The sequence below is a fragment of the Talpa europaea genome (assembly GCF_964194135.1).
Source record: "Talpa europaea genome assembly, chromosome: 8".
In the NCBI taxonomy this organism is placed as follows: Eukaryota; Metazoa; Chordata; class Mammalia; order Eulipotyphla; family Talpidae; genus Talpa; species Talpa europaea.
This window is the reverse complement of record NC_140075.1, coordinates 53,518,665-53,545,605: the sequence shown is the minus strand read 5'-3', so window position 1 is coordinate 53,545,605 and position 26,941 is coordinate 53,518,665. Positions and strand designations below refer to the sequence as shown.

At 40.8% G+C, this 26,941-nt stretch overlaps 1 protein-coding gene across 3 annotated transcripts in view; it reads right to left on the bottom strand.

Annotated features, from left to right (window-relative positions):
• MAP2K5 (mitogen-activated protein kinase kinase 5) overlaps positions 1 to 26,941 on the bottom strand; it is a gene marked incomplete at both ends in the record, with an annotated part of 240,785 nt that overhangs the window by 23,637 nt on the left and 190,207 nt on the right. For all 3 annotated transcript variants that reach the window (XM_084240847.1, XM_084240848.1, XM_084240849.1), the window contains 2 exons: positions 10,396 to 10,441; positions 13,315 to 13,376. In XM_084240847.1, the coding sequence (XP_084096973.1) occupies positions 10,396 to 10,441; positions 13,315 to 13,376 (108 nt within the window). The remainder of the gene's footprint in view (positions 1 to 10,395; positions 10,442 to 13,314; positions 13,377 to 26,941) is intronic.

Sequence of the window (26,941 nt, the reverse complement as noted above, 5' to 3'; positions counted from 1 at the left end):
TTGGTGGCTATTTGTATCTAGTTTTGTTTTTATAAAAAGTAGTTGGACTTACGGATGTTCTTACTGTGCTTGGCTGATCTGCTAGACTGTAAGTTGGTTGAGGTCAAGATGCAGGGCTGACATATTGTTTCTTAGGCATCAGATAGGAGACTAAGCACAGGTGCTCGACAAATAAAAATGGCAAGTGCATCCTGAAAGGTAACATTTGCGATGCCCACGGTGTATTCTTTCTATCTCACAACAGTAGAAAAGACTTTTGAAATACAAGTCTGTACCTACGTGCAGCCCCTTAAAGCTATCGTTATGCCTTCTTTTGCTACTTAACCCACTTTCCAGATGACGTGGCACTGCTACCTGCAGAGGCGAGCTGGAAAGGGGGCCATTCCCAAAGGCAGGAAGGAGAATGCGCCCAGTGGAAGCTCTGCTGACCTCCCTGACAGAGGGAGGAAAAGCTTGTTTTGGAGGAAGAACTTCCCAGCCAGAGCTGGTGCCTCAGGCCCTGCACACACCAGCATTCCAGGGTTGCCGATTTGCCTTCCTGAGTGTTACAGAGCCAGAGTATTCCAGAGGCAAGGCTGTGGCTTAAAAAAAAAAAATCATGTTTAATTTAAAAATTAGAAACTGGAGCAGGCTGTGAGCACAGGGGTTGATTGAAACAAAATTTAAATTCCTGTCAAGCCCATTTAAACACGGGGGCCCTTCATAGACAATTAGCTGCTCCCTGTGAATGCTGAATAAACTCAGGCCTGGTCACTGCGAGAAGAGAGGCACCTACTGTGAGGCGCTGAAAAAAAAATTAACTAAAATCAGGCTGTATGAAATATTTAGGCTTCCAGTATATCACAGGGGTTTGAAAGTGTAAACAAGACAAAAATCGATTCCTTGGTGCCCTCAAATCAATCCCCCAAAATGGTTAGGGCATCTGTTTCTGCTAAATTTTGTTTACATCGGCAGATTTGCCTTAATTGCAGTTGTTTATCTCTCATTGTCCCTGGGGCCCTAATCTCCCGATTACTAATACTTAACACTCATTTCACATCTAAAGCTACTTCTAATCCTCAACAGGTTTTGGGGGCTCTTAAAATTATTGAAACTGCAGAGGCGGGAGACACAGCCTCTTTGTGAAAGGAACATTTTCTTATCTACTACCAGCTGGGCCCAATCATCACCAGGGATGGCTACAACAAAGGTGCTAAAAGGCTCTTCCACAATGACTGCTGCTCCACTGGGGATTCAGAGGATAAAAAAGAGCTTTGATGGAAAAATCTGAACAAGAGGCTAAAGCAGTCCAGCCAAATAAAGTTACTGTCATAATCAAATGCTGTCAATCACCATGAAAATCCAATTAAAAATGTTTCAGCACAGCCCTCTTAAGTGGAAAAATGTACCCTATTTATACAAATTTTTGTCAGCTCCACACCAATCCCACAATTAGAAAGTCCTGCTATTAATTGAATCCCCCTCCCCCCAAGTTTGAAAAGAGATGCAGGCCATTCAGAAGCCTTCTGAGGGAGCTGAGACACACATAGGCTATTGGTATACAATTAAGAGTTAATCGGGTTACATTTGAAAATTCCATTTTTATTTGTGCCAAGGGAACCTTTGCACAAATAAACGAATGGCACCTTTTCTCCTACTTCAGAATCAGGAAGCATTTATATGAAGAGAACAGAGAAACGGTAAACCAGGATACTGGGAAGAAACTAGTCCATGCTCCGGCAAATGTCTCTCGGTAGACCAAGGCCTAATGTTTGGTTCCAATCTTGAAAATTCAATAGAGGACACAAGGCCCAAATGTCTCCACTGCCTTTCTGCAGTCTCTAAATGGCCAAGAGAACCTCAAATTATCTGTGGGCAGATTTGGCCCCCCAAATAACTGTGTATCTACAAAAGGCCTCACTGACACCGCAAGACTTGCCATCCCCAAAGGTCTCTCTGAGAACAGCTACAAATTAAAAAGCAAACAACCCATTAAACAAATCCAGCTGCTTACAACTGTAAATAGGAGGCTTCTGATATTTTTCCAGGCCTTGAAGTTCCTGGTTAGACTCATTAATTATTGATACGAGTTGCATCTATTTATTGAGTGTGCTCATAGGAAAACCAGTCTGCTGCCTTCAACAATTCCCAAATCACAAAGACTAGGCTTCAAGATCCTTTTATACTTCCCTCACAAATGGCTGTCTCTGGTCTTTTTCAACCTAATCCATTATTCCCGAGGGTATCCATCTGATCGCCTGACTGGGACCTGCCATCAATCTGACCGGGCAGTGATGGTGCTGACCAGGTGGTCTCCTTCTGGTCTTGCTCCTATGACCCCCTGAGTTGGGATGAAGTGTCTGAGGTGAATTCTCTCAAGTGGTTAGATCAAGCCAGAGATCAGAGGTGCTGAGCAAAGCCTGCTTTACACCTTCCTGCATTTCCCCTACTTCCCGGGTGGGATGGCCGAACCCTGGTGCCTGTTTTGATTGGTCACGCTCAAACTGTACTGGTTGTTAAATGCTTTGAATATGATCCTTGCAAACACCGCACACATCCGAGAGATTTCATTCTTTGGCCCCAGATGACATCTCAGAGCAGGAAGTCAAATAAAAACCTTTGACCATGCAAGCTAGTGTGGTTATCCTAACTCACGCTATATGCCACCATGTCCAGGGCTTGCTTGTTCTTGGGCCATTTTCCTTAACCCTACTCTGAGTTCCTGGAGAACAAGGGATATGTCTTGTTTGTTTCCGCCCGTTCAATGAATAGTACAGTATTTTACTGAATTGGATTAGTAAATTGGATAGAGAGTGCTGCCTGCAAAGAATAATTGACAGCGATTTCTCTTAATTAGGTGCCACCAAATGACAGCAGGAAAGGACCAAGCCAGGCACTGAATTATAAGATTATCATCTTCCTTCAAGGAACTTAGAATCTAGTTGGAGAAAAAAGGCCTTACACCAGTGAGATTCACCTCTGGCTGCTCCTTATAATCACTCAGAGGGCTTTTAATAAATAAAATAATGCCTGCTCCCTTGCCCAAATGCCAGGGAGTCTTTGATTTGGGCTGGGAATGAACCATTTTTTTCTTCCTTTTTTAAAACCACTGAGATGATTCTGATGAATTGATGAGTTAAGAACCACTACTACATGGAACAACTTGTGAATATAAAATGAATATATAATTTATGTAATTAAGTGATGTTCCAAGTTAGAAACAATGAATTCTGGAGGCTTCAGAGAAGGGAGCAAGCTCTGTGAAGGGTGGGAGCAGAGGAGAGCTGCAGGGAGGAGGATGGAGACCTTTAGACCTTCAAGAACAGAGGAGGAGGGCATTCTTGGCTGAGGCCACCACTAAATAACAGTACTGAGTTGAGCTGCAGCATGTGAGAAAGTAATGCATTCCCCAGACCCAGGTCAGCCCCTTGTGAATGTGGTGAAACACCAAAGAGGGACCCAATGACCTGCCATTTCACTGCATCCAAGATACCAAACTATTCCGGAGGTTGGGGCTACATAGCCTCGTTGTGGCTTGAAATGCAATGCTGGGAAGGTGACAGTCCAGCAAAACAAGAAAAAGCATTGCAGGCAGGAGTTCAAAAAACCGCGATCTTAAACAGGCAAATCATCACCATATTAAGAGAACTGACTTGACTGATGGAGGAAAAAAGTTATCCTTAACTGGGAAATTAAAACTGTCAGATTACCATGATCAAGGAATGACAGATTTTATCTATCTGTATCTCTCTTGCTATGTTCATATATATAAATACACACACATATATTTTATCTGCTAAAGTCTCGTGAAAAGATTAAGCAGTCACGTCTATGGAAAAACAAAGCTTGTTTTCTGGGGTTATAATCTCTCTGTTCTTGCTGAAGTGCTAACGTGTCATCAAAAATTCAAATTAAAGCTGTCTGATTTAGTGCGATCTCAAGCATCCAGACAGAGATTCTGCTGTTGTAATTATGTGCAATTAAAAAGCTAAAATCAACTTCTTACTAGTGGATTCCTACTTATAAGCAGACACAAACAGATGATTTTAATGGCCGTCAGAACTTGAAAAAAAAATCATTACATGGTTGTCAAGTGGACCGTGTGTGGAGCCCCCAGGCCTCTGTGATGCCTTTTGTGCTGGAAGGAAATAACTAGTTGAAGTTACAATCCGGACCAGGGCTTCTCCCTGCAAATTCTGTGTTGCTTAGCTAACAAGCTGATTTACACCTCCAAAAGAATACCCCAAAGTAAAAAAGATGTCTACACGAATTGGTGGCCAGACCCAAGATGAGTCTGGCCTAAAGGAGTATTTTAAAATATGCTCTATAGGACAGAAGCAATAGCTAAATGTAGAAAGGAACACGCACACTCAGAATGACTTATTAAACCATCATTAGTATCTTAAAAAGCCCAGGCTGCAAGCACAGTGATCCATAAGCACCGCTCGAGGAGGCAGAAAGACGCTTCTCATATTTGTGCTTAGGACACATATAAGTCCTGAAGCAAAACAAACTGGAACCCATCTTTGGTACATTTAGTAGAATGTAGTGCTAATGTCGAACTTCATCTGAGTCCTGTGTTCCCAGAAAAAAACAAACAGGTAAGAAGCCTTGCTCTTTTGTTAGCCACAAAGGACCAGAGGGCTCTCAGAGATAAGACCCTTTTCCATCTTTATGACTTCACAAGATGCTGAAGACTCCCTTGTTTGCCTGCCTTCATACTCTTGCCCGCCCCCCCCCACTTTTGAGATATTTTTCATTAATAAACATTTCGCTACAGCAGTAGCCTGAATAGAATCATCTCTGTAATTGTCCAGTGCATTTTGTCTTTGACAGTGGCTAAAGGTTTGGGTCTAATAAAGGACATTTGGTGTAAACCCAAGGGTCACACTGGAATTTGAATGCTGGAGAGCCAAAAATTTAAATGGTTTTTTTTCTGACATTTAGAAGGGACCATGCAGATCCCCGATTTATCACATACCTTGATTAACCGAGAGAAACACCGGCCAAACTATCTGAATGTAATTACAATCAGGTCTGGATAAGCAGAAAAGCTACCAGTGACAATTTAATTTAGAGGAGTTAAACAAGTTAACATCTTTTTGCAAGTAATTAAATGTTTAAACAGATTTTTCTGGAGCAGTTTGGTGCTTATTAGCCCCCAAACAATACCACCTCCTATACATAAAGTCTTCTCTGAGAAATAAGACGCCTTCAAGTTTGCAGCTGCTGGGATTGAAAGGAAAAAAAATCTAAAAAGCACTGTTTTGATTATAACTGACATCCCTCCCCCAAGACCCACACCTGCTTCTTGTATTTTTAGTCCCAGTATTTATTTGCTTTCTAAGCAAAATGTCAAATTTCAATTGCAAACTGCACTATTTGTTTCTTCTTGGGAGCCTGAATCGAAAACCAAACCTAAGGAAATGCTAAACGAGGACGCCCTGCTCTGGAATGTACAAGGAAATGCACAAAATAACAGGCATTATTAGAAACTAAGGGGAAAACCCATGTTTTTAAACAATTACTAAAGCAGTATAGTAATAGCATAAAGACAATTTCTGCGCCAGCTTGTTTCTGTGAAATTCTCCCTGCCACTGAACAGCTAGAACAGATAATAACTATTAGTAAATCAAACTCCTCTGCAATATCCAGCTGTGCCTCACGAATTTACATACAGATAGAATGGGTATATGTTTTTAATATGTATGTGATACGTACTTTTTTTTTTTTTTTTTTTTACCACAGCTGAAGTGCATGCTACAAAGGAGGAGGAGAATGGGAATCGGATCAGCATGAGATAATAAAGTGGCCTAGATAAAGTATTAGCCAGCGATTGATCTCAAACCGGGATGCTGCTTCTTCTGACCTGATTACTTACTATGCATAGATTCCATTAAATAGAGCTTAGACATGGAAAGCTTCTGGAAATACTCTAAATGCATAGAAGGATCTACAGCACTCTGAACCCAAATTGTAACTGCGGAGGTGCCCACGGCCCACTCTCTCTGCTGGAGTCAAGGCCCACATTCAGGATAGGCTGGGAGGTTAAAGGGCTGCCTGACAGCTGGTGGGAAGCCCCGCTGAGTCCCACAGGGAGGGCCCTTCCATTCCCTCCCCCACGCCAAGCTCGCCCCCTCCAAGAGAATGCCGCCCCCCTGAGCTGTTCAGCCGCTCCTGGCCACAGAGCTCTAACTAACAGAATGGGAAGGTAGCCAGGGAGCTTTACAATCATTTAGGGTCATGGTCCCCTTTGAAAAAACGAATGACAGCCATGAATTCCTCTTTTCAGGAAAAAAAAAAATGCAAATCCCCAAATCCATACACAAGTTTGGATGTAATTTCAGGGGCTCTAACAGACTTACTGAAGTCACAGACCCTAGGTCAAGGACAGCTGATCTAATCCACCCCTTTAGTTTTGTAGATGGAGACACTGAAGTGGGGAGTGGCTGACAAGGGAAGGAAGTGTGGAGGCTCTCCCTGCTAATTGCAGCCTGACCTTAGCTACAAAAGAACCCCAAAGGACAGTAACTTTGCAGAAAAAATTCTCTGTGGTTTACAAGAGCAAATGGTCTTTACAATAATGCTTCTCTCTCCCTTTATTTAAAAATATTGTAATATACTTTGAATAGCAAAACTAGCCTGCAATCTCTCTCTCTCAATGTTCCCACTGCAGGGTGTCTTTCTGTCCCCGAGTTAAGGGTCTGCTTTTACTTTGCTGTTTCTCTCAATCTGGTTGACATTTTGGGAGAACTTTCCATCATCTTTGTATTATCATCCTCTCCCCTCTTGCTGCAGTCCCAACAATCCTTTCCTACTGGCAGAAGCTGGCTTCTCCCCACATAAGCTGTGACCTCTTCTTGGTTGCCTAAAGACTGCTGAACATCCTGTCACCTCCAGAGTTTCTATAGCCTGGACACCTTTTCCTAAGTTTGCTTGTCCTACATAACAGAGCTGGGGCAGCCCTGACATGGGTGTTTCCTGTGATTTATATCAGGGTGATTTAGAAGGGGGCCTGGCAATGAACTCACTATCACAGGAGCAGGAAGATGATGTGCGGGGTTCCTATCTGATGGTGTCAGCACGCCTAATGTTCTTGGCAACCTGAATGGCTGGTTTTCCATTGATGGTTGTAAAGCTGCAACAGCTCTTAAAGAATGGAAGGAAGGTCAGACTTCCCCAAGCATTTAGAACTTCCCTACACTTGAATGGGAGTCCACTCAAAACAGTCAGTCAAGAAAAGTTAGGTGTGGGTGGGTGTGCTGCTCCTGTGACAAGTCAGTTTTCAGACATGGACACTAGGTTTCCTTCTATAGAAGTGGAATTTCTGAACAGGTTGCCCAGTTGGTGGTGAATCATGTTATTTAGTGAGTCCACAAGGCCAATGTCAAAGAAACTTCTGTTCCAGCAGGCACTAGAGGTTTCACACTGCTTTGAAAATGTCTGGGGTCTCCCTACATTCATGTTTTGCCTACCCTGCTTCTCTTGTCTGGAATCATCCCTTGAAAACTATTAAAATGTAATCCATTCTCCAAAGGCCCTTTCTCAAATGTTACCTTCTCCACTTAGTTTTTCCCTATTTCTCCAAATGGAACCCCACATTCTTTTATAGTAGTTATTTTATTCTAATTATAGGAATACTTGCCACATCCTCATGCAAGACCATATACATGTGGCATATTTTTCTTTAATCTTCTACTGAGTTGAGCAAAGTTGAGGAATTCAGTTGTTTACCTTGTTCTGAGACTTCCCAAGATGATGATGGGATATTTCGAGTGAATTCCTTATGTTGTCTAACAGCTACATGCCAGAAAACTGTACCAGCTCTGTGAACTGTGGCTTCCCCAAGATGTGACCATTGGGAGACTCTCTTGGTCCAAATTTAAAATACTTTCACTTGGGACATAAAAACTGATAACCATCCCAGGAACAACCATGCAAAGCAGAGAGAATCAATAGTCAAACAACTAAATAAATTCTGACATTGGGATTGCAATGGTTTCAAGAGTCTAGAGAGTTTTACATTTACTTTAAGACTGACATGGTCAAAAACTGCAAAGATGATGATCTTAAGATATGGGTATTCAGATATATAAGGGGATCCACCAAACAAGACAAAACCTGTATGAGTGTCTGGTGTGTGCTTGGCCCAGGCCTGCTGCAAGGTGATCTGGCCCATCACTCCATGTGCTTTAATTTACTCAGGCTGGGGCTTTCTGTGTTCCCCTGTGGTCAGGACCACACCTGGAGTTTATCTAAGCATTCCCTGATGGTGTAACTTTCAGTATTTCTACCCAACCCCATCTCAGATGTTCTTGCTTTGATTTGCAGGCCCATAAGAAGCACCTTGACAACCTTGCAGGTTTCATAGTTGATATGGCCCAGGCCACACAGGTACCCTGGCTAGATGTAGTGTGCATGGGAGATAAGCTGCTCTTTTTATGAAAGGAGGCCCCCAACCACAGTGACAAATGGATCCCACAGCTCATGCAATCCAGAGCATGCTCTCAGCTTCTAGATGGGCAAACCATCAAATAGGTTGAATACAGAGAGGGAAAAGGAAAAAATAAAGCCTTTAATATGCTGGAAGGAATAAAGAGACTGGTTCCTTAAGATTGGGTCCCCACGATGTGACTCAGGTTTCTAAGTCAGGGACAAACTACTTTCATTCCTGATATTTTGGCCAGTGGCAGCCAGAGCTCAATCCCACTGACCAATGGAGGTTCACACACAGTCCACTGTTTCCCGCCCCCTCACCAAGCCTTTACTAAGCCCAGGGCCCTCACCAAAGGAATTAATTCATTTAAATCAAACTGAGTGGTATTAGAAATAATGTTAAATTAAGTATAGAATGATACTTCCTGCGACTAAATATTTATTTCATTGTATCTTATTGATTTATTGATATTTATTAATTAAAAACCTGGGACAGCACACCAGGGCATACAGATGTAAAAGAGAGAACAAAATATGCATCCCTTGTCTCTGCAGGCACAGCCCCTGGTACTCTTGCTTGCAAGGCACTGAAAGTACTCACCCGTTAGACTGGTCTTTATGACTTGCCACCCCAGATAAACACCCTAGAATGATGTTTCTTACCAACACATACATCCGTATGTACTTATGAATGCATGTATGATCTGCAGTTATTTTATTTGTAAGTAGCCAAATCATTGCTGCATTGAAACATGCATTTATAAACACATCTATTTTAAGAAATCCTATTCCTTTGTTTTAATAGCAGAGCCATCTAGCCATGGCATAATTATGTACAAGATATATGGGTCTCCATCTCTGGAACCTGTTCCAAGTTTTCTCAAATGTGACTAACTGCAAGAATTTTCCAACCAACAGAGACCTGCCCCCTCAAAAAAAGACCAATTTATTCTAGACATGAAACTTGCACAGTTATAAACTGCAGAGGTGTTAAGGGTGAACTTTAACTTGAAACTAGCCTGGCAACAGAGATTTTGCTCCATAGGTAGGAATATGATGGAGGAAACTACCTTTCTAGAAAGCACTCATGATACAAAAGGGAAATGCACTGTTATATTTGGGGATGAAATCTGTATTATGCAGATGTTTGGGCACTTAAGAGTATTTATCAGAATGGGACACAAAGGCTATAAACCTCTAAAGCAGATTCTGTAAAATACACATTGTTTAAAGTGGTGAAAGAAAACGGGTTGAAATTTGCTCTGACTGCAATCATCTAAAGACAAGGAACGGTATGCAAAACACTAGAAAGAGTAGACTATAATTATTATTTACTAATGCTCCATCCTAACGTTATTCTAACAGCTTGTGTATTGTCAAATCAACAATCTGCACTAAATAAATGACCATTTGGGAATTGTTAGGGAGCATCTCTGTTCCTCTCTCTGCTTGACTAAAAACTCATTTGCAATCAAAGAAAGCAGCCTTGGAGCTGAGAAAACAGCACCAGCAGCCTTGTAGGTGTCTCTTTCTGGGGAGAGACCAAAGATTCACATTAACTTGATCTTTTGCAGCCAATCTAATTTCGTTCTACGTGAATCCAAGAGAACTTTGTGCCACACTCAGAATTTCCTGTAGGATTCCACTAAAGACTTAATATGCTGCCTGTCTTCTGTGTTACCAACCCTCTGAATGCTGAGAGGCTGCAGTAGCAAACGAGGACAAGGAATAACCTAGATTAAGTTGTGACCCTTCAGTGAGGCATAGGGAGAGAGTCTGCATTTAGTTTCAAAGTGGTGGTTGGTTTTTAGAAAGTGAAAACTACTGTGAGGTAAGAGTTTCTAAAACACCCACGTGGAATAAATAATGTCTCTCCAGAGTCTCTGGATGTTTCTAATTCTATTCTGTTTCTTTTAACAGAATGTTAAACACAGATATATAACTGGGGAATTCTAATGTAAGTCAAAAACATTTACTTACCATCAATTCTTCAGGTGCAGGTCTTTCTTTCGGCTGTTTTCGCATGCTACAGAAGGAAAAAAACACTCATCTACATCACTTGTAAATTTGTGCTACAATTTTCTACCATTAACTATTTCTCCTTGAATCTGAATGTTGTCAAAATTCAGCATGTTCAATTCTTGGCCAAAATATTAGCATGTGTTCTCTTTCAGTTATTGTGATCTTTAATTAATCAGATTTTGGGGGATATCATGAATCAGAAACAAAGATTATTTTTTTGTTACTCTTGCAATACAGATAAAGAATGAATTTAAATTTACTCTAATTCTACCTTTGCAATGAATGTAAAAAAAGCATTAATATTATCTTCTTGATTCAGTTATCAATTCATTTCAAACTCAAAGTTAGGGAACAATACACTTTGTTTTGGTAATTGGGATATGAAGACATTAAGAAACATGCCTCTCAAATCAAAAGAGAAAATATTTCATTCCTTCATTAGAACTCCAAATGACGAGGAATATGTAAAAGAGGTCAGGAATCTAGATAATGTCACAAAAAACGAACAAACAGAGTTATTACTTTATTCTGACTTTTGTAACTTTTGGTTATAATGCAAGTTGATAATTCCAGCTGTGAGGAAGTTAAGTTTGTTTAATCTGCTTAAAGAGTCACATTCCTCAAGCAAAATATTCCTTCTCTTACTTGCACTTGCACTTGGTGTAATTAGTGGCTGCAGCATATATACTTAGCTGTGAGTTAAAGCACCTACATGTGGGCATGGAGGTGACTGGGGCAACTACCTGAGAGCTATATTTATACTAATCTCACAGCATCTGTGGGATGAAGTCATGAAAAGAGATGGCTGCTTCTCTTACTTGGAAAACCACACAGATGTTTTTTCTTTATATAAGGCAAACTCTAACAAGAAGATTACACTTCACATAATCTCTGCATTTGCTGAACAGTATTTTTTTTTAAGTGGAGAGATTTAACAATCATTTGGTAAACAAGAACCATAGTTATGAACCATTAATGACATCGAGGACATTTGCCTTCCCTATAAATAACCATATGCACCTCTCAAATACTGCATCCATTAGCAAGTAATTCAAGCTGTCTCGCCAGTGGAGTTGGTAACAGTCCTAATCTGACATTCCAAAGTAGCTGTATCTCTTGGGAAAACAAGGCTATTACCCACTATCATTTCTGTTTCTGCTTGACATCTGTGGAAATTTCAACACAGGTTATCTCTCCCTCTGTCTCCGTAAAACTTTTACATAACAGCTGATTAATTTTTGGACAGGAGGAAGACAGCATTATCTGCTACTCTCCCTGTCTGCCCAGAACTGGCCCCACCCCCAGGCTGGCCTCAGACCACACTGCAGGATAAGTGCAGAGTCTCATCACAGACCCCACATCTCTGGGGTGGGCGATGGCCAAAGCAGGCACTCTGGGCAGCACAAGAGTCGCACGGTTTGCTTTTCAATGTCTGCTTTTCAAAACAGGGTATTCCCACGATATGCTTCTAGGAATTCCATGTTAACAAAATTAAGAGAGATTAATACATATTTCTGGATAATGGCTCTAACAATATTAATGAGCTCAGGATCCAGTGTTTAACCAATATGGGTGCTTTTTTCCCCTAACATGGCATGCTCGGAAAGAAAATGTTTGCCAAGTGAAAACAGCATTTGAGATCTACAGAATGTAAGTATTTTAAATAAATGAAAATGTTAATAAAATTTTAAAAGTCGGGGATCTCTTCCTCACAAAATTTCCTATGGAATATAAACTGTATGAGACATTTTTATTAAGAGGTAACATATTACACTTAGTCAAAAAGGTGATAAAACTTGACATTTATATTAAGGAATATTTCTTGTTTCACTTTAGTGTAATCAGCACAAGGATCATGGGGGAAGGGGTGGGGAACAGTTTCAAAAGGTCTCCTGATTGCACCAATTGTGGTACCACAGGAACTTGAAATGAGGTATGTGGTGAAGGAGGGAAAGAAAAAGGTAGTTAGGAAGGAGTTCCAGAATGTCCACAACAGTTTCTAATTAGTTCTGCTTTGGGGTGGTCGTTCCTCTTCATATTCATTCTCTCTTTCTCTCTCTCTCTCTCTCTCTCTGACAGGGCATAAGATGGGCAACGGAGCAACTGGGCCTTCAAGGCCACACAAGTCCCGCTGCATAGGGGGAGAGGTGGATGATGTGAAAGGGGTAATAAAGGAAAATTCTTCAATGAGGAGGAAAAAGGCAGAAGGCTGGAAAAGAATCCTTGGCAGAAAAATGCCTGTTTCCTCAGGTGTAAAATGACAAGGGGCTGCTCCGAGATGCTCAGCACCCCTTTCATCTAAATCCTGTGGTTTTACTCTCAATTCTTGAATGGTTAAAGTGTGCCTAATGGAACTATGTTTTCATAATCTTTCAAACATCAAAATTCACTGATATGGGACACAAGTGTTACTTTTAATATATAACCAAAGATAAAAGTTATTTACTGAAAATCCGATGAATTAATAAACTATGCTGCTTCCACTAAGTGACAGACAGTTTTATGGGTAACTTGAGGTTACATTAATAAAAATAAACGTCATATGCCTGTTCAATAGGGCTATAAAATTGTGTATTTCTTTAAAAAAAATTGGATAGCAATAGTGTCTGTACTCAAAGAAGTAGCCTGACTTGTAGCAGTTTATTAGAACAGGAAACAGCCTCTGAAGTACATTACATTTACGATCCTTTGTGTAAATAACGTTTACATAATTTAAACAATTTCTTCAGCTTTGCTGCCCCATCTGCCCAAGGCCCCGAAGTCCCTCCTCCCGTCTCCAAAAGGAAGCAGGGAGAGCCATAAGGTCTCACGGAGCCGCCGAGTTAATGGCATGTATCATTTACATTGAGGGCATGGCATGTTTGCAAACAGGCTCACCACTGAGTGATGAAATGTACAAATGGCTCGGAGAACTCTCCAACCGGAAGGACAGGCGAATCCTGGGATGGAGGAAAAACAAGTCACCAAAAGTCACAACAATTCCTTTTCTTTCTTTATACCACTCCCCCCCCCCCCGCCCCCCAATGAAGAGAGTAAAGATGAATAGAGAACAATTCACCATCAAGTAGAAAGGAAAATAAGGCCTCATCCAATTAAAAAGACTGTCTACACCCTCTTCAATATGTTTATGTACAAATGCCAAATTTAAAGCCACACACATTTCACTATGGCGAGAAACATGAGAGCAAAGAGGGAGGGGAGGTGAAAAAAGGACAATGATAGCCACAGGGTAGGAAAGAAGGTACGAAAGTGTAAATGAGAAATTAATGATTATTTAAGTAACACACAAATGGTCTTGTAATTAACAAAGAGCTGTGAAATTATTCTTGTGTTGACCTTTGTTTCTTTTACTGGATTTGCTATTTATTTACACTTTCCTTTTTATTTACATTTATTTGTATATTCAACTGCTCTTAACTGCTTGTCCCTGGCAGAATTATTTGGGTCAGATTTTTTTCCCTCCACTTTAACAGAAAGTCTTTTATAAGGGAAGCTGTTACCTGAAAAGAAATTTCAGCCTATTTACCAGTCCAGGCAAACTCATCATATGAGAAAGCCAGTGTTTAAGGGCACACTGAAAACTCCCACCTTGATCACCAAGCACAACTGGGGGAGCGGTGGATTCACTCTGAAAAAACAGGAAGCAACACAGCAACAAACCACAACCACTGGGTAACACAGGGAGCAAACCCCATTACCATTTGCAAAGGAAGGCTTTAAGAATTTAGGAGTTTTTCCAAGAATGACAGAGAGCGCCACTGTGTTTATAGTGTAACGGCTCAGGATGTAATGAAATTACACTGCAGAGTACTTTAACAGTCATCTCATTAGACCTACAGTTGGAACAAGAGAGCCACATAAAGTAGGCAGCTGCAAATGACTCCATTCTCATCTATTCTCATTTGCTATTAAAAATACCTTTCGGCGGCTTTTTTCCTCCCTGACATCCCTACACAAAGTGCCCTGCAAAGTATGATACATGCACCTATTTAAATTAACAAAGGAATGACTTATTTTAATCTCACTGTGCTTTGGAGTGCTTTGGCCATTTGGATGAGCAATATATCATTACATACAACCTTCCAGCGCTGCAGGCAAGAAACTCAGAGCATGCAGCATTTGGTGGGAGCCAAACAATTTCTCTAGCACACAACTGTGTCAAATGCATGCATGTATTCATTATTGAGAACGAGAGGAAATAGCTTTGATGTAGTGGAAAAAAGAAGATGATAAAAGCACCTCTGCAATATGCGTGTCATTATCAATGGTGGCAGATAGATACAATTGCACAGCCTCCTATGTGATTAGTAAATATACATATAATTGCTGTGGCCAATTATCAGAAAAATGAGATCGGTAATTACAAGACAGAAAATTAACTAGAACTCTTATTAAGGCTTTGTTTCCAATTCAAACAATTGGAAACTGCTGGAATATACAATTCAATCAAAAGGAACCGAGGGGGTCAGAGTGCCCAAAAAACCCCACGAAGTGGTTAAAAGAAAAGGACTGTGAACAAAATGTTTCTTAGTTTTTGCATATCTATCCTCTTCGCATTTACTCCATTCAGCCGGAGGAAGGGAAGGTTACTAATTTTAAGCTTAAAATTCTCATTGGTAGAGAGGGGCTTCCAAGAGGAAAGGAAAACAAAGGAAAATGGGAGGGAAATAAAATCTTGCCAAGTTCAAAGGATTACATGCAGGCATTACAGAGAGAGGACATGAAAAACGGGGGCTGATGAAATAGCCCACTCAAAAGAAACAAGGCACACAATAACATGACAAGTTCTCGATAAAGGTACTATAAAATGGTCACAGAAGTCCCATCGGTTTGAAGAGCCAAAATAAAACATAATATCAATTTAGCCCAGCCGGTTTTGGGAAAGCTACATACATCACCAAGTCTGCAGATTCTACAAGGCCCAGTTCAAGAAATGACATTTCACTATCTCAAAAACTATGAGTAAAGAGATAGTTCAAAGTCTGAGGTACAAAAATTATGGACTCTGAGCAGGTAGTCAGTTCTCTAGGTCATTTCTTACTGAAATACTTTGGAGGCTGTAGCACTGGAAGTGTCTGAGAACTAGAGGTTTTAAAGTGCAATGCTGAGGGAAAGAAAAGCCTACTGTCTTAATGTGGCTGAATATTTACCAAGATGGTTAACATTCCAGACTAGTATTCTACAAAGATCTGGTATACAGCATGATGCTAATGTGGGGCTCATTTCAAAGTATGATACCAAGAGTAAATTAATGAATTATAGACCAGGGCACTTGATGAAGATGTCATTTTAACATGGATGAGAAACAAAACAAGGAAATGTGACATCTTTGCATGGGTAGTTAATTTTATTTAAGACCTGATATTGTAGCCTGTTAAGTTTCTCATAATATAAAACTAAGGAACACTGGGTGGTACCCATGAATAATTTATTTTACTTGTGAAAATGCCAGCCCAAGTCGACTTTGCAGAGACTGGATTCTCATCTCAGAGGTGCCTGGGAAGAATCACTCACCAAAGATGCAGGAGGAAATTCTAATCTCACAAGCATAATGCCAGATTTCTTTTCATTTGAAAATCCATGTCTCTTGCAGCCCTCAAAGGAGAATTTTCCAAGACACAGAGGACTGACTGGTGGGGTTAACCCCACTGATGGTGGGGTTAACCTGGTTAAAACACCAGGTTCTACACTAAAACACTAAAACACCTGCCTGTGGTCAGAATGCCGCACACGGACATGGGGGCAAAGAGATTCTCTGAGAGCCTCCAGTTCCACAAAAGCACGCAGGCTGTTATCACTCCAGAGGAAAGCAAGTGAACAGACCCACCATTGTCCACCACCCCAGAGCATTTTAAAGTATACTTGTCTTATTTTCAAGCAAGTACATTTAGAAGTTAGTTTAGATCAGGATGTAAAAAAGCCGCCAAACCTGCCAATGTTGTTATGTAACTCAAATCTGTGCAAAGGAGGGAGGCAGGCTCAGAGTGAAGCTGCTCCAGTTTCACTGCAGCTCCTGGGAGGGAGAGCAGCCAGTCACCACGGGGTTAGAGGGAGACAGAGAACACATGAGTTCAGAGGATCTGGTGAAGTAGTTGCTGCTACTGATCAAAAATGTTCTCTGTGAAATATGGGTTTGAGCAAGATAAAGAGATACACTTCAAAAATATGAACACAAATTGGAGAAGCAGTTACACTAATAACTCTCAGTACTGGCTGAAACCGACTCTAAATTGTTAATAGGAGTCACTCTCTTTAAGACCTTGGGCGTCATATTTCCCCCTAAGGGCTTTTTGAGGGATGCTTTTCTGTTGAACTTCTAAGCACGGTGGTGTGGAATGAAACAGTGGACACAATCTTAACCAAAAGCCCCAACCTGAGATTCTAGTCCCAAATCAACTTTAGAGTTCTGCTGAAGGGACACGAGCTGGATCTTGTTACCGAGCAGGCAACTGTTATATAAAAACAGCTGCCATAAACCATCTCAGTAAGCAATTCTGGTCATCAAGGAGGACAGTCTCCAAGTCTCGGAGGTTTCAGTAACTACCTGGTCAGCCCCTTTTGCTAAACAACTGGAACATAAGCAGGCGGCACTCTAGAGAACAGCGAAGGACAATGGGAAAAAAGTTTGAGTGATGCCTTTGCCATGTGAATAATGAACAGTTCAGGAAGGTCAACCCATTACAACTGAAACTGTTTAATTATTAATTATGCACAATCTATGAGCAAAAGGACAAGTTCAGAATGTTTAATGTATGCTAACTTCAACTGGACTCTCTCTGGGTATTTTGTTATTAGCGCTTGTCAGCAAGGTATTCAGGCATAAAAAAAGGCAAGGAGCAGAAAATCTGTCGTGTGTGTGTGTGTGTGTGTGTGTGTGTGTGTATACACCTGCACACTCAGAGAAGTAGGGCGAGTGTGGGGAGGGTAGGAAGGAGAAGAGGTACAATTCCAGCTGCAGTTGCTGCTAGTTCACTTGCAGAGTACATGTGGCAAAAAAGTACACTTTATGACCTCGAGAGCAGGCAGTTAAGTTGGATACCCCAAATACAGAAAACAGAAACAAGTCAAAATGTTTTAGAAATGATTCACTAAAAAGGGAGTTCACTATTTTATTTATTTATTTTTTTTTTATATAGAGGCATGCTTTATTTATTTGTTTGCTGGTTTGTTTGTTTGTTTTGTTTATACATGCACTGGGTACAGTCAGAAGCGCGGGAGGGTGAGAGAATTCACCAGAGCGGGGAGCAGAGCAGGCAGAAGGACCGAAGTACACTGCTGAGGGGAGCAGTGGGCGGCAGGAGAGGTTTGCGCGCCATGTGGGACCCTCCTCCGGTGGCCGGGGAGCAGCCGGGGATCGAACCGGCGCCGCAGAGGCTGCGGGCAGCTTCGCAACCCAGCGCTCAACCGCTGCGCCACCGGGGAGGCCCGGGAGTTCACTATTTTAAAGGCAGATTTTTTTTTTTTTTAAACTGTGATATTTTTGGCTTTGAAAGGATCCGTGTCATTAATGTCTACATGAGCTCATACATGAATAGAATTGGTAGACTTGGAATAAATTCACTGGATTGTATCAACATCTATTTCCTGGTTGTGAGACTATATTAAACTTATGAGATGTTACCAATGCAAAGGGGGTGATGGAGGGTCTACATTATTTTTTTACAATTGCATGTGACTCTTAAATGATACTAGAAGAGAAAGTTTAAACAGACATAGGTAAGGAACTAGTTTTAAAAACGCGAATGAGATCCAGATTCTTGGTGGAAAAGTTGAGGGTCCTTTGCTTAGAAAAATAAACCGAAGTGTCTAATTTTTGCCTTTAATTCATAATTAAAGATGGCAATGGAAGCTGACAAGGATGTGGTGGTTAAGTCAGATGTTGATAGGGCATAAAATGATACAATCATTCATTACCTATTTATTGGTTCATTCATTCAACAATTTTCTTGACCACCCACCATGTCAAAGGCACTGAGTCTGCACTGTGAGGTGTCTGACCCTAAATTCTATCCTCAAAGAATCTGTGTAATGCTTAGAGTGCCAAGGCTGGGCACACAGGCTGGACTGGGGGCTCAAGTCAAATTGGTTGCTCCCTAAGATTCACAGAGGCGAGTAATGGGGACTCATGTAAGATCTGGAGGGCTGTGATGGAACTTCTTTGCTCTCCTGCTTTCCTATTTCCTCACTCACCGAGATCATGTGGGGGTAGAGGGGCCTTGAACATATTAATCTGTGTCCTGTTCCCTTCTCTTTGTGCAAAACCAGTATGCTATGCTTACTGTTGGTAAAACATATGGAGGCTGAAGGGCAGCTTCTCAAAAGTCTCAAGGTTCCGGTTATGCTGTGAGTTCTAAAATGAGTTGTACTGTGGTTAGATGAAACCAGCCTGGCAAGTTAAATACAAAATGGCAAGTCTTTTAACATTTAAACTAGCCTATTTCTAGAGTTCATGGTGTCAAGTCATCATGCCAAGGGATGGTTAACAATGACAGGATCACCTGCAATTTGACCAGCATTGAGAATTATGCACTAACATTTTAAAAATGTATCTTTTAATTCAAGTCTATTGACCTCTGTCCTGGTCCAGCAATTTCTGGTTCTAGACAGTGGGGTTCATACTAATTGGCACAGCTCTTTTAGATGGCTCCACTTCCATCCATAGCTCTTTAGATGGCTGGGATCAAAGGTCGTTTGTGATTCTAGTGGTGTCACCTCAGGCCCTGTCAAACTCCAAATTGGTTTTAGATCCTTCACTGTTGACTGCCTTAAAATACTATCTTTATGAGATAAGTGGCAGAATCCACAGGACCAATCCACTCTCGACTGGGGAGGCAACCTAGCTTGTTTGAAAAAAAGACAAGAAATAACAACAAAAGCTATCTGGACCCTAGCTTTTAAAGATTGCCACAGACTCTATTATATAAACCAAAAACCCACCTGTCCAAAGTATAATCCAATGGTAGATTCTGGGAGATTAGCTCAGCTTTAATATTTGAATTTTCAAATGTTCAAATCTGCTAGGACCAATGGTAGCCAGAGCAAGAAAAGGCAGTCAGATTTGAGAGAGAGACAGAGGTGGGCAGAAGATGTCCAGGTGTTCAGTCAGGGACTACCCCAACTTGAGATATGAGTAACCTATAATTATTCATCAGATTTGTACAAATTTGATGAATGCTTGTTTAAAAACACTTAGTTTTCTTAAAAATATGGGCCTCCCACTCAGGGCCTCCCTAGTGGTGCAGGGGGTTGAGTGCAGCACTGTGAACCCGTCTGCAGCCTTTGCAGCGCGGGTTCAATCCCCTGCCGGCCAGGGAGTTACCTACATGGCGAGACAGACCACTCCTGCTTTGCCTGCTGCTCCCCTCAGCAGTGTTTTCAGTCCGTCTGCCTGTTCTGCTCCCCACTGTCTCTGGTGAATCCTCTCACCCTCCCGCACCTCTGGCCTATACTCCAGTACTTGCATAAATAAGTGAATCTTAAAAAAAAAAACAAAAAACAAACAAAAAATATACCATGGCCATTCAGTGAGGGAACAGTCAGTATTTTGACATTAAGTATATTTGTGATTTCATAATGTAGACAGGGCTGACCCAATGTGTGGGGTGTAAGGAAGGAAGGGGAGTGGGGTGGGAATGAGGCTTGGAATTGAGGAAGGCTTGCAGATGGGCATCAGCAGAAAAGAAAGCCTTTGACCCTCCTCAGCTGGAGACCAGAAAGCCCGCCTTTTTACTCATCCCACTCCACAACAAGCCTGAGCAGAGAAAGTGAAAGATGATTCAATTTCCACACTGGGTCAACCCATGCTCTGGGATGCCAGACATGACAAATTACATGTGTGGGCATTTTGGTGTGAAGTTCTGTCCACTGGGTCCAGGCTGACAGTAGGAGTTCATTTAACTTGTCTCAGATGGACATGGAACCAGGGGCAAAAGGCCTGAGTTTTCACCACTAAAACACCCACCTTGCCCATAAGCCCTTAAATCAAGGGAGAACCAGCTGTTAGCCACAGGAACATCACAACAAGATGGCTTATAAAAATCACAACATATAAATGAACAGATCTAAAGGAACCTGTCTCTGGGTACTGAAATTCAAAATTGTAGAGATTTTCCCCATTTTTTTTTTCTCCTCAATATTATGGAAGTTCTTCAGTATTAGAGAAAAGAGGAGAGGAACAAACCTTGTGATTAATGTCAAAACTGATCCTTCATGTAGTGTACCATTTTAAAAAATCATTTAAAAGACTTACATTTACTTTAGAGATTTTCTAAACATATGATAAAGATCTTTGTGTTCTATAGGATTCCTCGAAAATAAGTGAAGAACTAGAAAATGGATTAATCTAGAACTTATTTGTAATTGTTGCCTTTCAAGGCCAAAGACCATCTTTTTTCTCTTTCTGTTTTAGGTCTCATATTGGTCATAAGCTACTGTGCACAGTATTATTTAGATGAGCCTGGATGAAAAGTACATATATACGTACTCACCCTCACACACTTGCATATTAACATTCACATGCCCCTCCCCTTTCAGAGGCTTAGGCAGAGCAGCAAACACATACTTATCTCATACCCAAAGGATTTCATTTACAAAAGTAAAACCTTTATTGTCCTCCTTCTCTGTAGCCTCCAAATGCATTTCTATTGCTTTTTCATAAAACACTGGTGCAAATAATCAAGCATGACCACTGACATCCACGAGATTGAGTTTTAGGAACCATTAAATGAGCTCACCCTCGTGGGAAGCCTCCTGCTCAGCCTGGTCTAAAGGTAATTATTCAGCAATTCCTACCTGTGGTTTTACCTTGTCCCTATATAGTGTTTGAATTTCATACACTGGTTAAGGTCAATTTTTTTTTTTTCCTCAGGAAAAGTCCAGCTACATGTTTGATCCAGGACGTAAATTATAATGTTAATATACACACTGATGTTGCACCAGGTTCTACGTGCCGAAGTCTCGATTAAAAGCAATCTTGGAGTAAAGGTGGGTCATAAACTAAATTAAATAAGAATGAAAGAGGAAAATCTGGGAGAGAAAAATAACCCTTAGCAGGTTTCTGAATGAAAGGAGTTATTTCTCTTCTCATTCCTAAAGGGTTAATATTGAAACACCTCAACTACATCCATACATGGTTCAAGGGCAAAAACCTGGCAGGTTCGTGTTCTGAAAAATCAACAAGCCATAACATCATCAAGGCAGACTCTGAGAACTCACTGAAATCCAAAGTCCACATCGCCACGTGTGTCTTCCTGAATATTCACTCGACTGTTAGTTAAAATAATTACTCTATTTGCCACCTGCACTACAAGCTTCGGAGAAGGGGAAAAACTGAACTTTCAGTGGCTGCGTGGTGTAGGAGGGTTGGTGGTATCTGCTCACACGTTTTTATATAAACAAATTCAAAGGCTACATCAGCTGAGATGCAGAGATTATGAACGACATGTGAAACGGCGCCGAACCTGCTTCCATATAATAAATGAAGAGGGAAGGGAACTTAAAGCTGGCTGAAAGGAGATATGGCATCGGTTTAAAATTAGTCAATATGAGAGGAACAAAGAGAGAAAGACAGGGAGGGAGGAAGGGAGAGGAAGTGAAAAAAAAAACAGAACTACATACTGTGAAATGAACAAGTTCAGTTAGAATGTTCATCAGGATTTGGAAAATCATAATGCCATCTGCTACTCTGGACCTCAGAACATCAGGGATCTCGTGGGCCCAGACGCTTCCATTTCCAGGAGGAAGGAAGGAACTTACACTCCCTGGAATGCAGCCTCCATTCTGGAATGGCGGCAACACCCCAGCTGACCAGTTTGGAATCTCTTTGAGAACATTTGCACTGCTCACATACGCGTTTTCCCTGGTTTAGAGAAAATTAACGGCAGGCAAAATGATTAGAGTAACTCGGCAGTGAGGCAGAGCCGTGCCCCAGCCTGGGCTGCTGGGTAACTGACCCTGGCATCCAACTTGGGCTCAGGGTGTGTAGGTCCCATCATGGTGGATTAAATGAGCATTGTCCTACGGCTGGATGAGACTTCACAATAGAGCAACACATGTTAAATGACAGCGGCCAAAACTGGCCCCACCAGGCAACTGCCCATTCACAGAACGCTATTCACAGGCCTCCACCACCGAGAAATTAATTCATTAATAATACATCAGGCTTCGTGGACAATTCAAAGAAAACAACACAAAGCTACTTGTTCAGACTGGCTAAAGATGCAGAATTTTTCCTGCTTAACAGAAGAGTACCACAAATCTAGCTGACTTACTGAAATCAAAATCATAGGGATACTTATGCTAAAATGAGGAAATGGAGAAAGTCTATCCATTGAATTCATTTAGTGCCACTAGGAAATAATAAAAATGCAGATTCTGTTTTTAGCACTAGTTAATAAAATCTGATTTTATATAACTATGCGTTTAAAAAATTAATTTTTCCTACTTCAACAGACTTTTTACATCCTGCAGATTATCAAGAAATTTTTTCTTTCAACGTGTTTCTTATTACATTTTTTAAAATCACTTTGTCTTATTCCTCCCTCCCAACAACTCATAAATATGAATTAAATATAATTATAAATGAACAGAACATTAACTTTTGGATTACTGCTGTGTTTTGGTAGAATGTTAATGTCATTTCTAAAGAAACAGTTATTACCAATAGAAAAAGTAATTACCAAAGGAATCAGGGCCTTAATGCTAACCTATTTTCAATCTTCAAACTAGCCCATCTGCATTCATTTAAACATACTGGACTTTTCAAAGCAAGTATTACATTTCCAAAGCTTGCCCTACATAAAAGAGAAATATCGGTTTTCAGGCTCCCAATTACATATTCCCAACACTATGAGATGCAAGTCTAGCTAACAGGCTGGAAGACAGGACTATTGTGTGTCTACTTGTATTAACTTACCAAGTTGCCAATACCTCAGTCATTAACTATACAATTCGCAAACACCATGAAATCCCACATCATCAAGGCCCACTTACGCAGGCGGTTAGGGTTAGTAACTGTGGTCAGAAGCTCTGGGCCTGTCCGGGTCTTTGGAGAGCTCAGCTGGCAGGTCTGTCTCACTTGGAACTATTTGCAGAGATGTGTTATGAAAGGAACAGGCCATCCTTAAGCTGCTGGGATCAGGAGAGATGGGGGTGTTCCCTTCACTTTGTGCTGACTTCAGAAGTCAGAATATGGCAGAACCCCTCCAGAAAAAAAATGAATGGTATCATTCTCTCTGAAATTGGTTGATACCACATTCTGAATTCCAGGGAGGCATTTTTAGGCAACCACTGTCACTTCTCATACCTCCTCCCCTCCCAGCACCTGCTATGTTCCCAGCCCAGCAGCTTCTCAGATAGCCAGGCCTCAGTTTATCTGTCCAGGAAAGAGTGATTCTGTGTGAATAACTTTTTTTACAATAACAGAGGTGTATGAGTCAAACTTTCAGTACACATCAATCTTTGCAAAAGGAGTCAAGCTTCTCCCTCTCAATTGAAACAGAATATGCAGAATAAAAATCAATTCTTTCTAAAAGACCCTCTTATAGATAGCAAAACTGAATTGCGTTGCAATATACCTGTGCCTTTGGGACATGTCTGCATGCATCTTTGTAGGCTGCCTTCTTTTATAACTTTTAAAATAATCTCTCCCTTTGATGCCCAAATCAGCTGTCATTTTTTGCTTCCATCAAGGTCAATTAGAGTCAGCAGAAAGAGCTCTACCCTTTGGCTACCACTCAATTTCCTCATCTGCAAAATGGAGTGTTATGCAAAAGCAGCATGACATGGGAAATCATTTTGTATATCACAGAAAAGGCTAGACTTCTAAATTTCTATAACGGACCAAATACTACCTAAGTATTGCCTCATCATATGTTCTATTACTTTTTGGATTTTTCTGAGGTCTTGATAAAACAAGCAGCAATTTTCTTAAAATCTATCAACAAATATTTATGAATAACTACTGTATATTAGGTGAAGTACTGGGAAGATAAAAAAAAATAAAAAAGTCCAGGGACTTAGAGTATACTTTATAAACTTGTAACTGGACCTGGGACAGGAAGCAACACAGTTTTGAATGAGGGCCTGGGTACTGTCCTATGAATAGAATGGTAATCATCTTCTCTTTCTGCATGCCCCATCTCAGTGAGGCCCTGACTCTCCAAGCTAGCTGCTTCATTCCTAACCCCCCTCCCAGCATCCCTATGTTTAATTACTCATTAAGTCCAGTTTATTCTATCTCTTAAATAACCTTCAAACAATCTAAGATTGTCATAATTAAAACCCTCAGAATTTCTGATCAGAACTAGAGCTGTCCTTTCCTACCCATCTTCCACAACCCCATCAGAATTTTTTTTTCTAAAATGGAAATCTGGTTCTTTTGACCCCCTGCTTAAAACTTTCAGTCCATGCTATCATCCTACCCCATCTACGCAAATGCCTTCAGGCACGGTGTGTAAAGATCCTGTGAAATGTGGTCCCTGCCCTCTCTCTCTCTCTCTCTCTCTCTCTCTCTCTTTTTTTTAAAGATTTATTTATTTATACTAGCACTGGGTACAGTCAGAAGCGCGGGAGGGTGAGAGAATTCACCAGAGCCAGAGCGGGGAGCAGAGCAGGCAGAAGGACCGAAGTACACTGCTGAGGGGAGCAGCGGGCGGCAGGAGAGGTCTGCGCGCCATGTGGGACCCTCACCAGGTGGCTGGGGATCCAACCAGCGTTGCAGAGGCTGCGGGCAGCTTCACAACCCAGCGCTCAACCGCTGCGCCACCGGGGAGGCCCACCTGCCCTATATCTTAATACCTTGCCAAGTACTGCAGACATACAGAACTCCTGTAGGGGTTGAGGCTAACTTTTACCGGCCCTGCATGCTCTTCTGTAGAGAGCTCTTAGGTACGTTATCATCTCCTCCATTATCAGCTCTTTTTGTGTTTCTGCAGTACCTTGTCCACACTCTTATTATAGAATTTATATAGCTGCAAACATCATTAGATACCATATCGTAAATACCTATTTATGTGAGTGGTTAAAATGATAGTGGCTGTGCTCCTAAGGCCATCAAGCCTTATACCACTTATACTACCTGCATTTTAGTTTAAGGTGATCTGTTTATTTCTGACTGTTTACTGGTCTGTTTCCCTGACTAGAGTAGAAACTCTTTAATGGTGGAAATTGCATCTTGTTCATTCCCTATTTTCAGTACCTAGCTCTGGGAGTAATACAGGTTTACAGAATGACTGCTTGGGCTATAATGATTAGCTTTTAAATTATAAATCGATGGAACTCTAAGGACTTATATGCAGGTGCCGGGGAAATAGGGTAGAGATCTAAGTATATGGACTTCTGATCAATCCACAATGACTTCAAAGTCTGAAAATTATATTTAAGAGTTTTGTGTGTTAAAGGACACCATCAAGAAAGTGAAGAAATAATCCACAGAACTGGAGAAAACATTTAGAGTTTAGTATTCAGCATATGTAAAGAACGCTTGCAACTCAATAATAAAAAGACAAAAAAAATTAAAAATGAATAAATGCAAAGAGCATTAATGTCTCTTTGTAAATGTCCATTTATGTGCGCGATTAAGATGATCATCACTATGCTTGTTGGACAGCTCAGACCATTAAGCCTCATACCATTTGAATTGTAATGGATATTTCTCCAAAGAAGATATTAAATGGCCAATGAACACATGGATATATGGTCAACATCATTAATCATAAAGGAAATGCAAGCCAAAACCACAACAAGAGACTATTTTATACCCACTAGGCTGGTTATGATAAAAAAGAACAATGACAGAAAATAACAAGTGTTGGCAAGCATGGGGAGAAATCTGAATCCTCATAAAATACTGGTAGGAAAGTAACATGGTGCAGTTGCTGTGAAATATAGTTTGAAAGTTCATCAAAAAGTCAAATATAGACTATTTGTATGATTCAGCAATTCCACTCCTAAGTATCTATCCAAGAGAAACAAAGACATAGGTCCACATGAAAACTTACACATGAATGTTTACAGCAGTATTATTCATAGCAGCCCCAAACTGGAAACAGTCCAAATATTCAACAACTGATTAACAGATAAATAAAAGGTGGTTTATCCACATAATGGAGTATTATTCTCCCATAAATATGAATAAGTACTGATAAAGGCTACACTATGGATGTACTTTGAAAATATGCTAAATGAAAGAAATCAAACACAAAAAGCCAGCTATTGTAAGATTCAATTTATATGAAATGCCTGGTCGAGGGAATTCATAGAGGAAGCAGATTTGTTAGTGACTGCCAGTGCCAGTGATTAAAGGGTTAGAGGAATTAAGAGTGATTGCTAGCATGTACTTGGTTTCTTTTTGGGGTGATAGAAATGTTCTGGAACTGAGTTTTCTGTGGTGTCCTCTCTACTTAGTTGCTGTATTATAGGACAGAGGTCAGTTGGATAGGATGAGGCAAAGTAGAAGAAAAGCAAAAACAAATTTAGACCACATTTCATTTTGTGTAGGACTAGT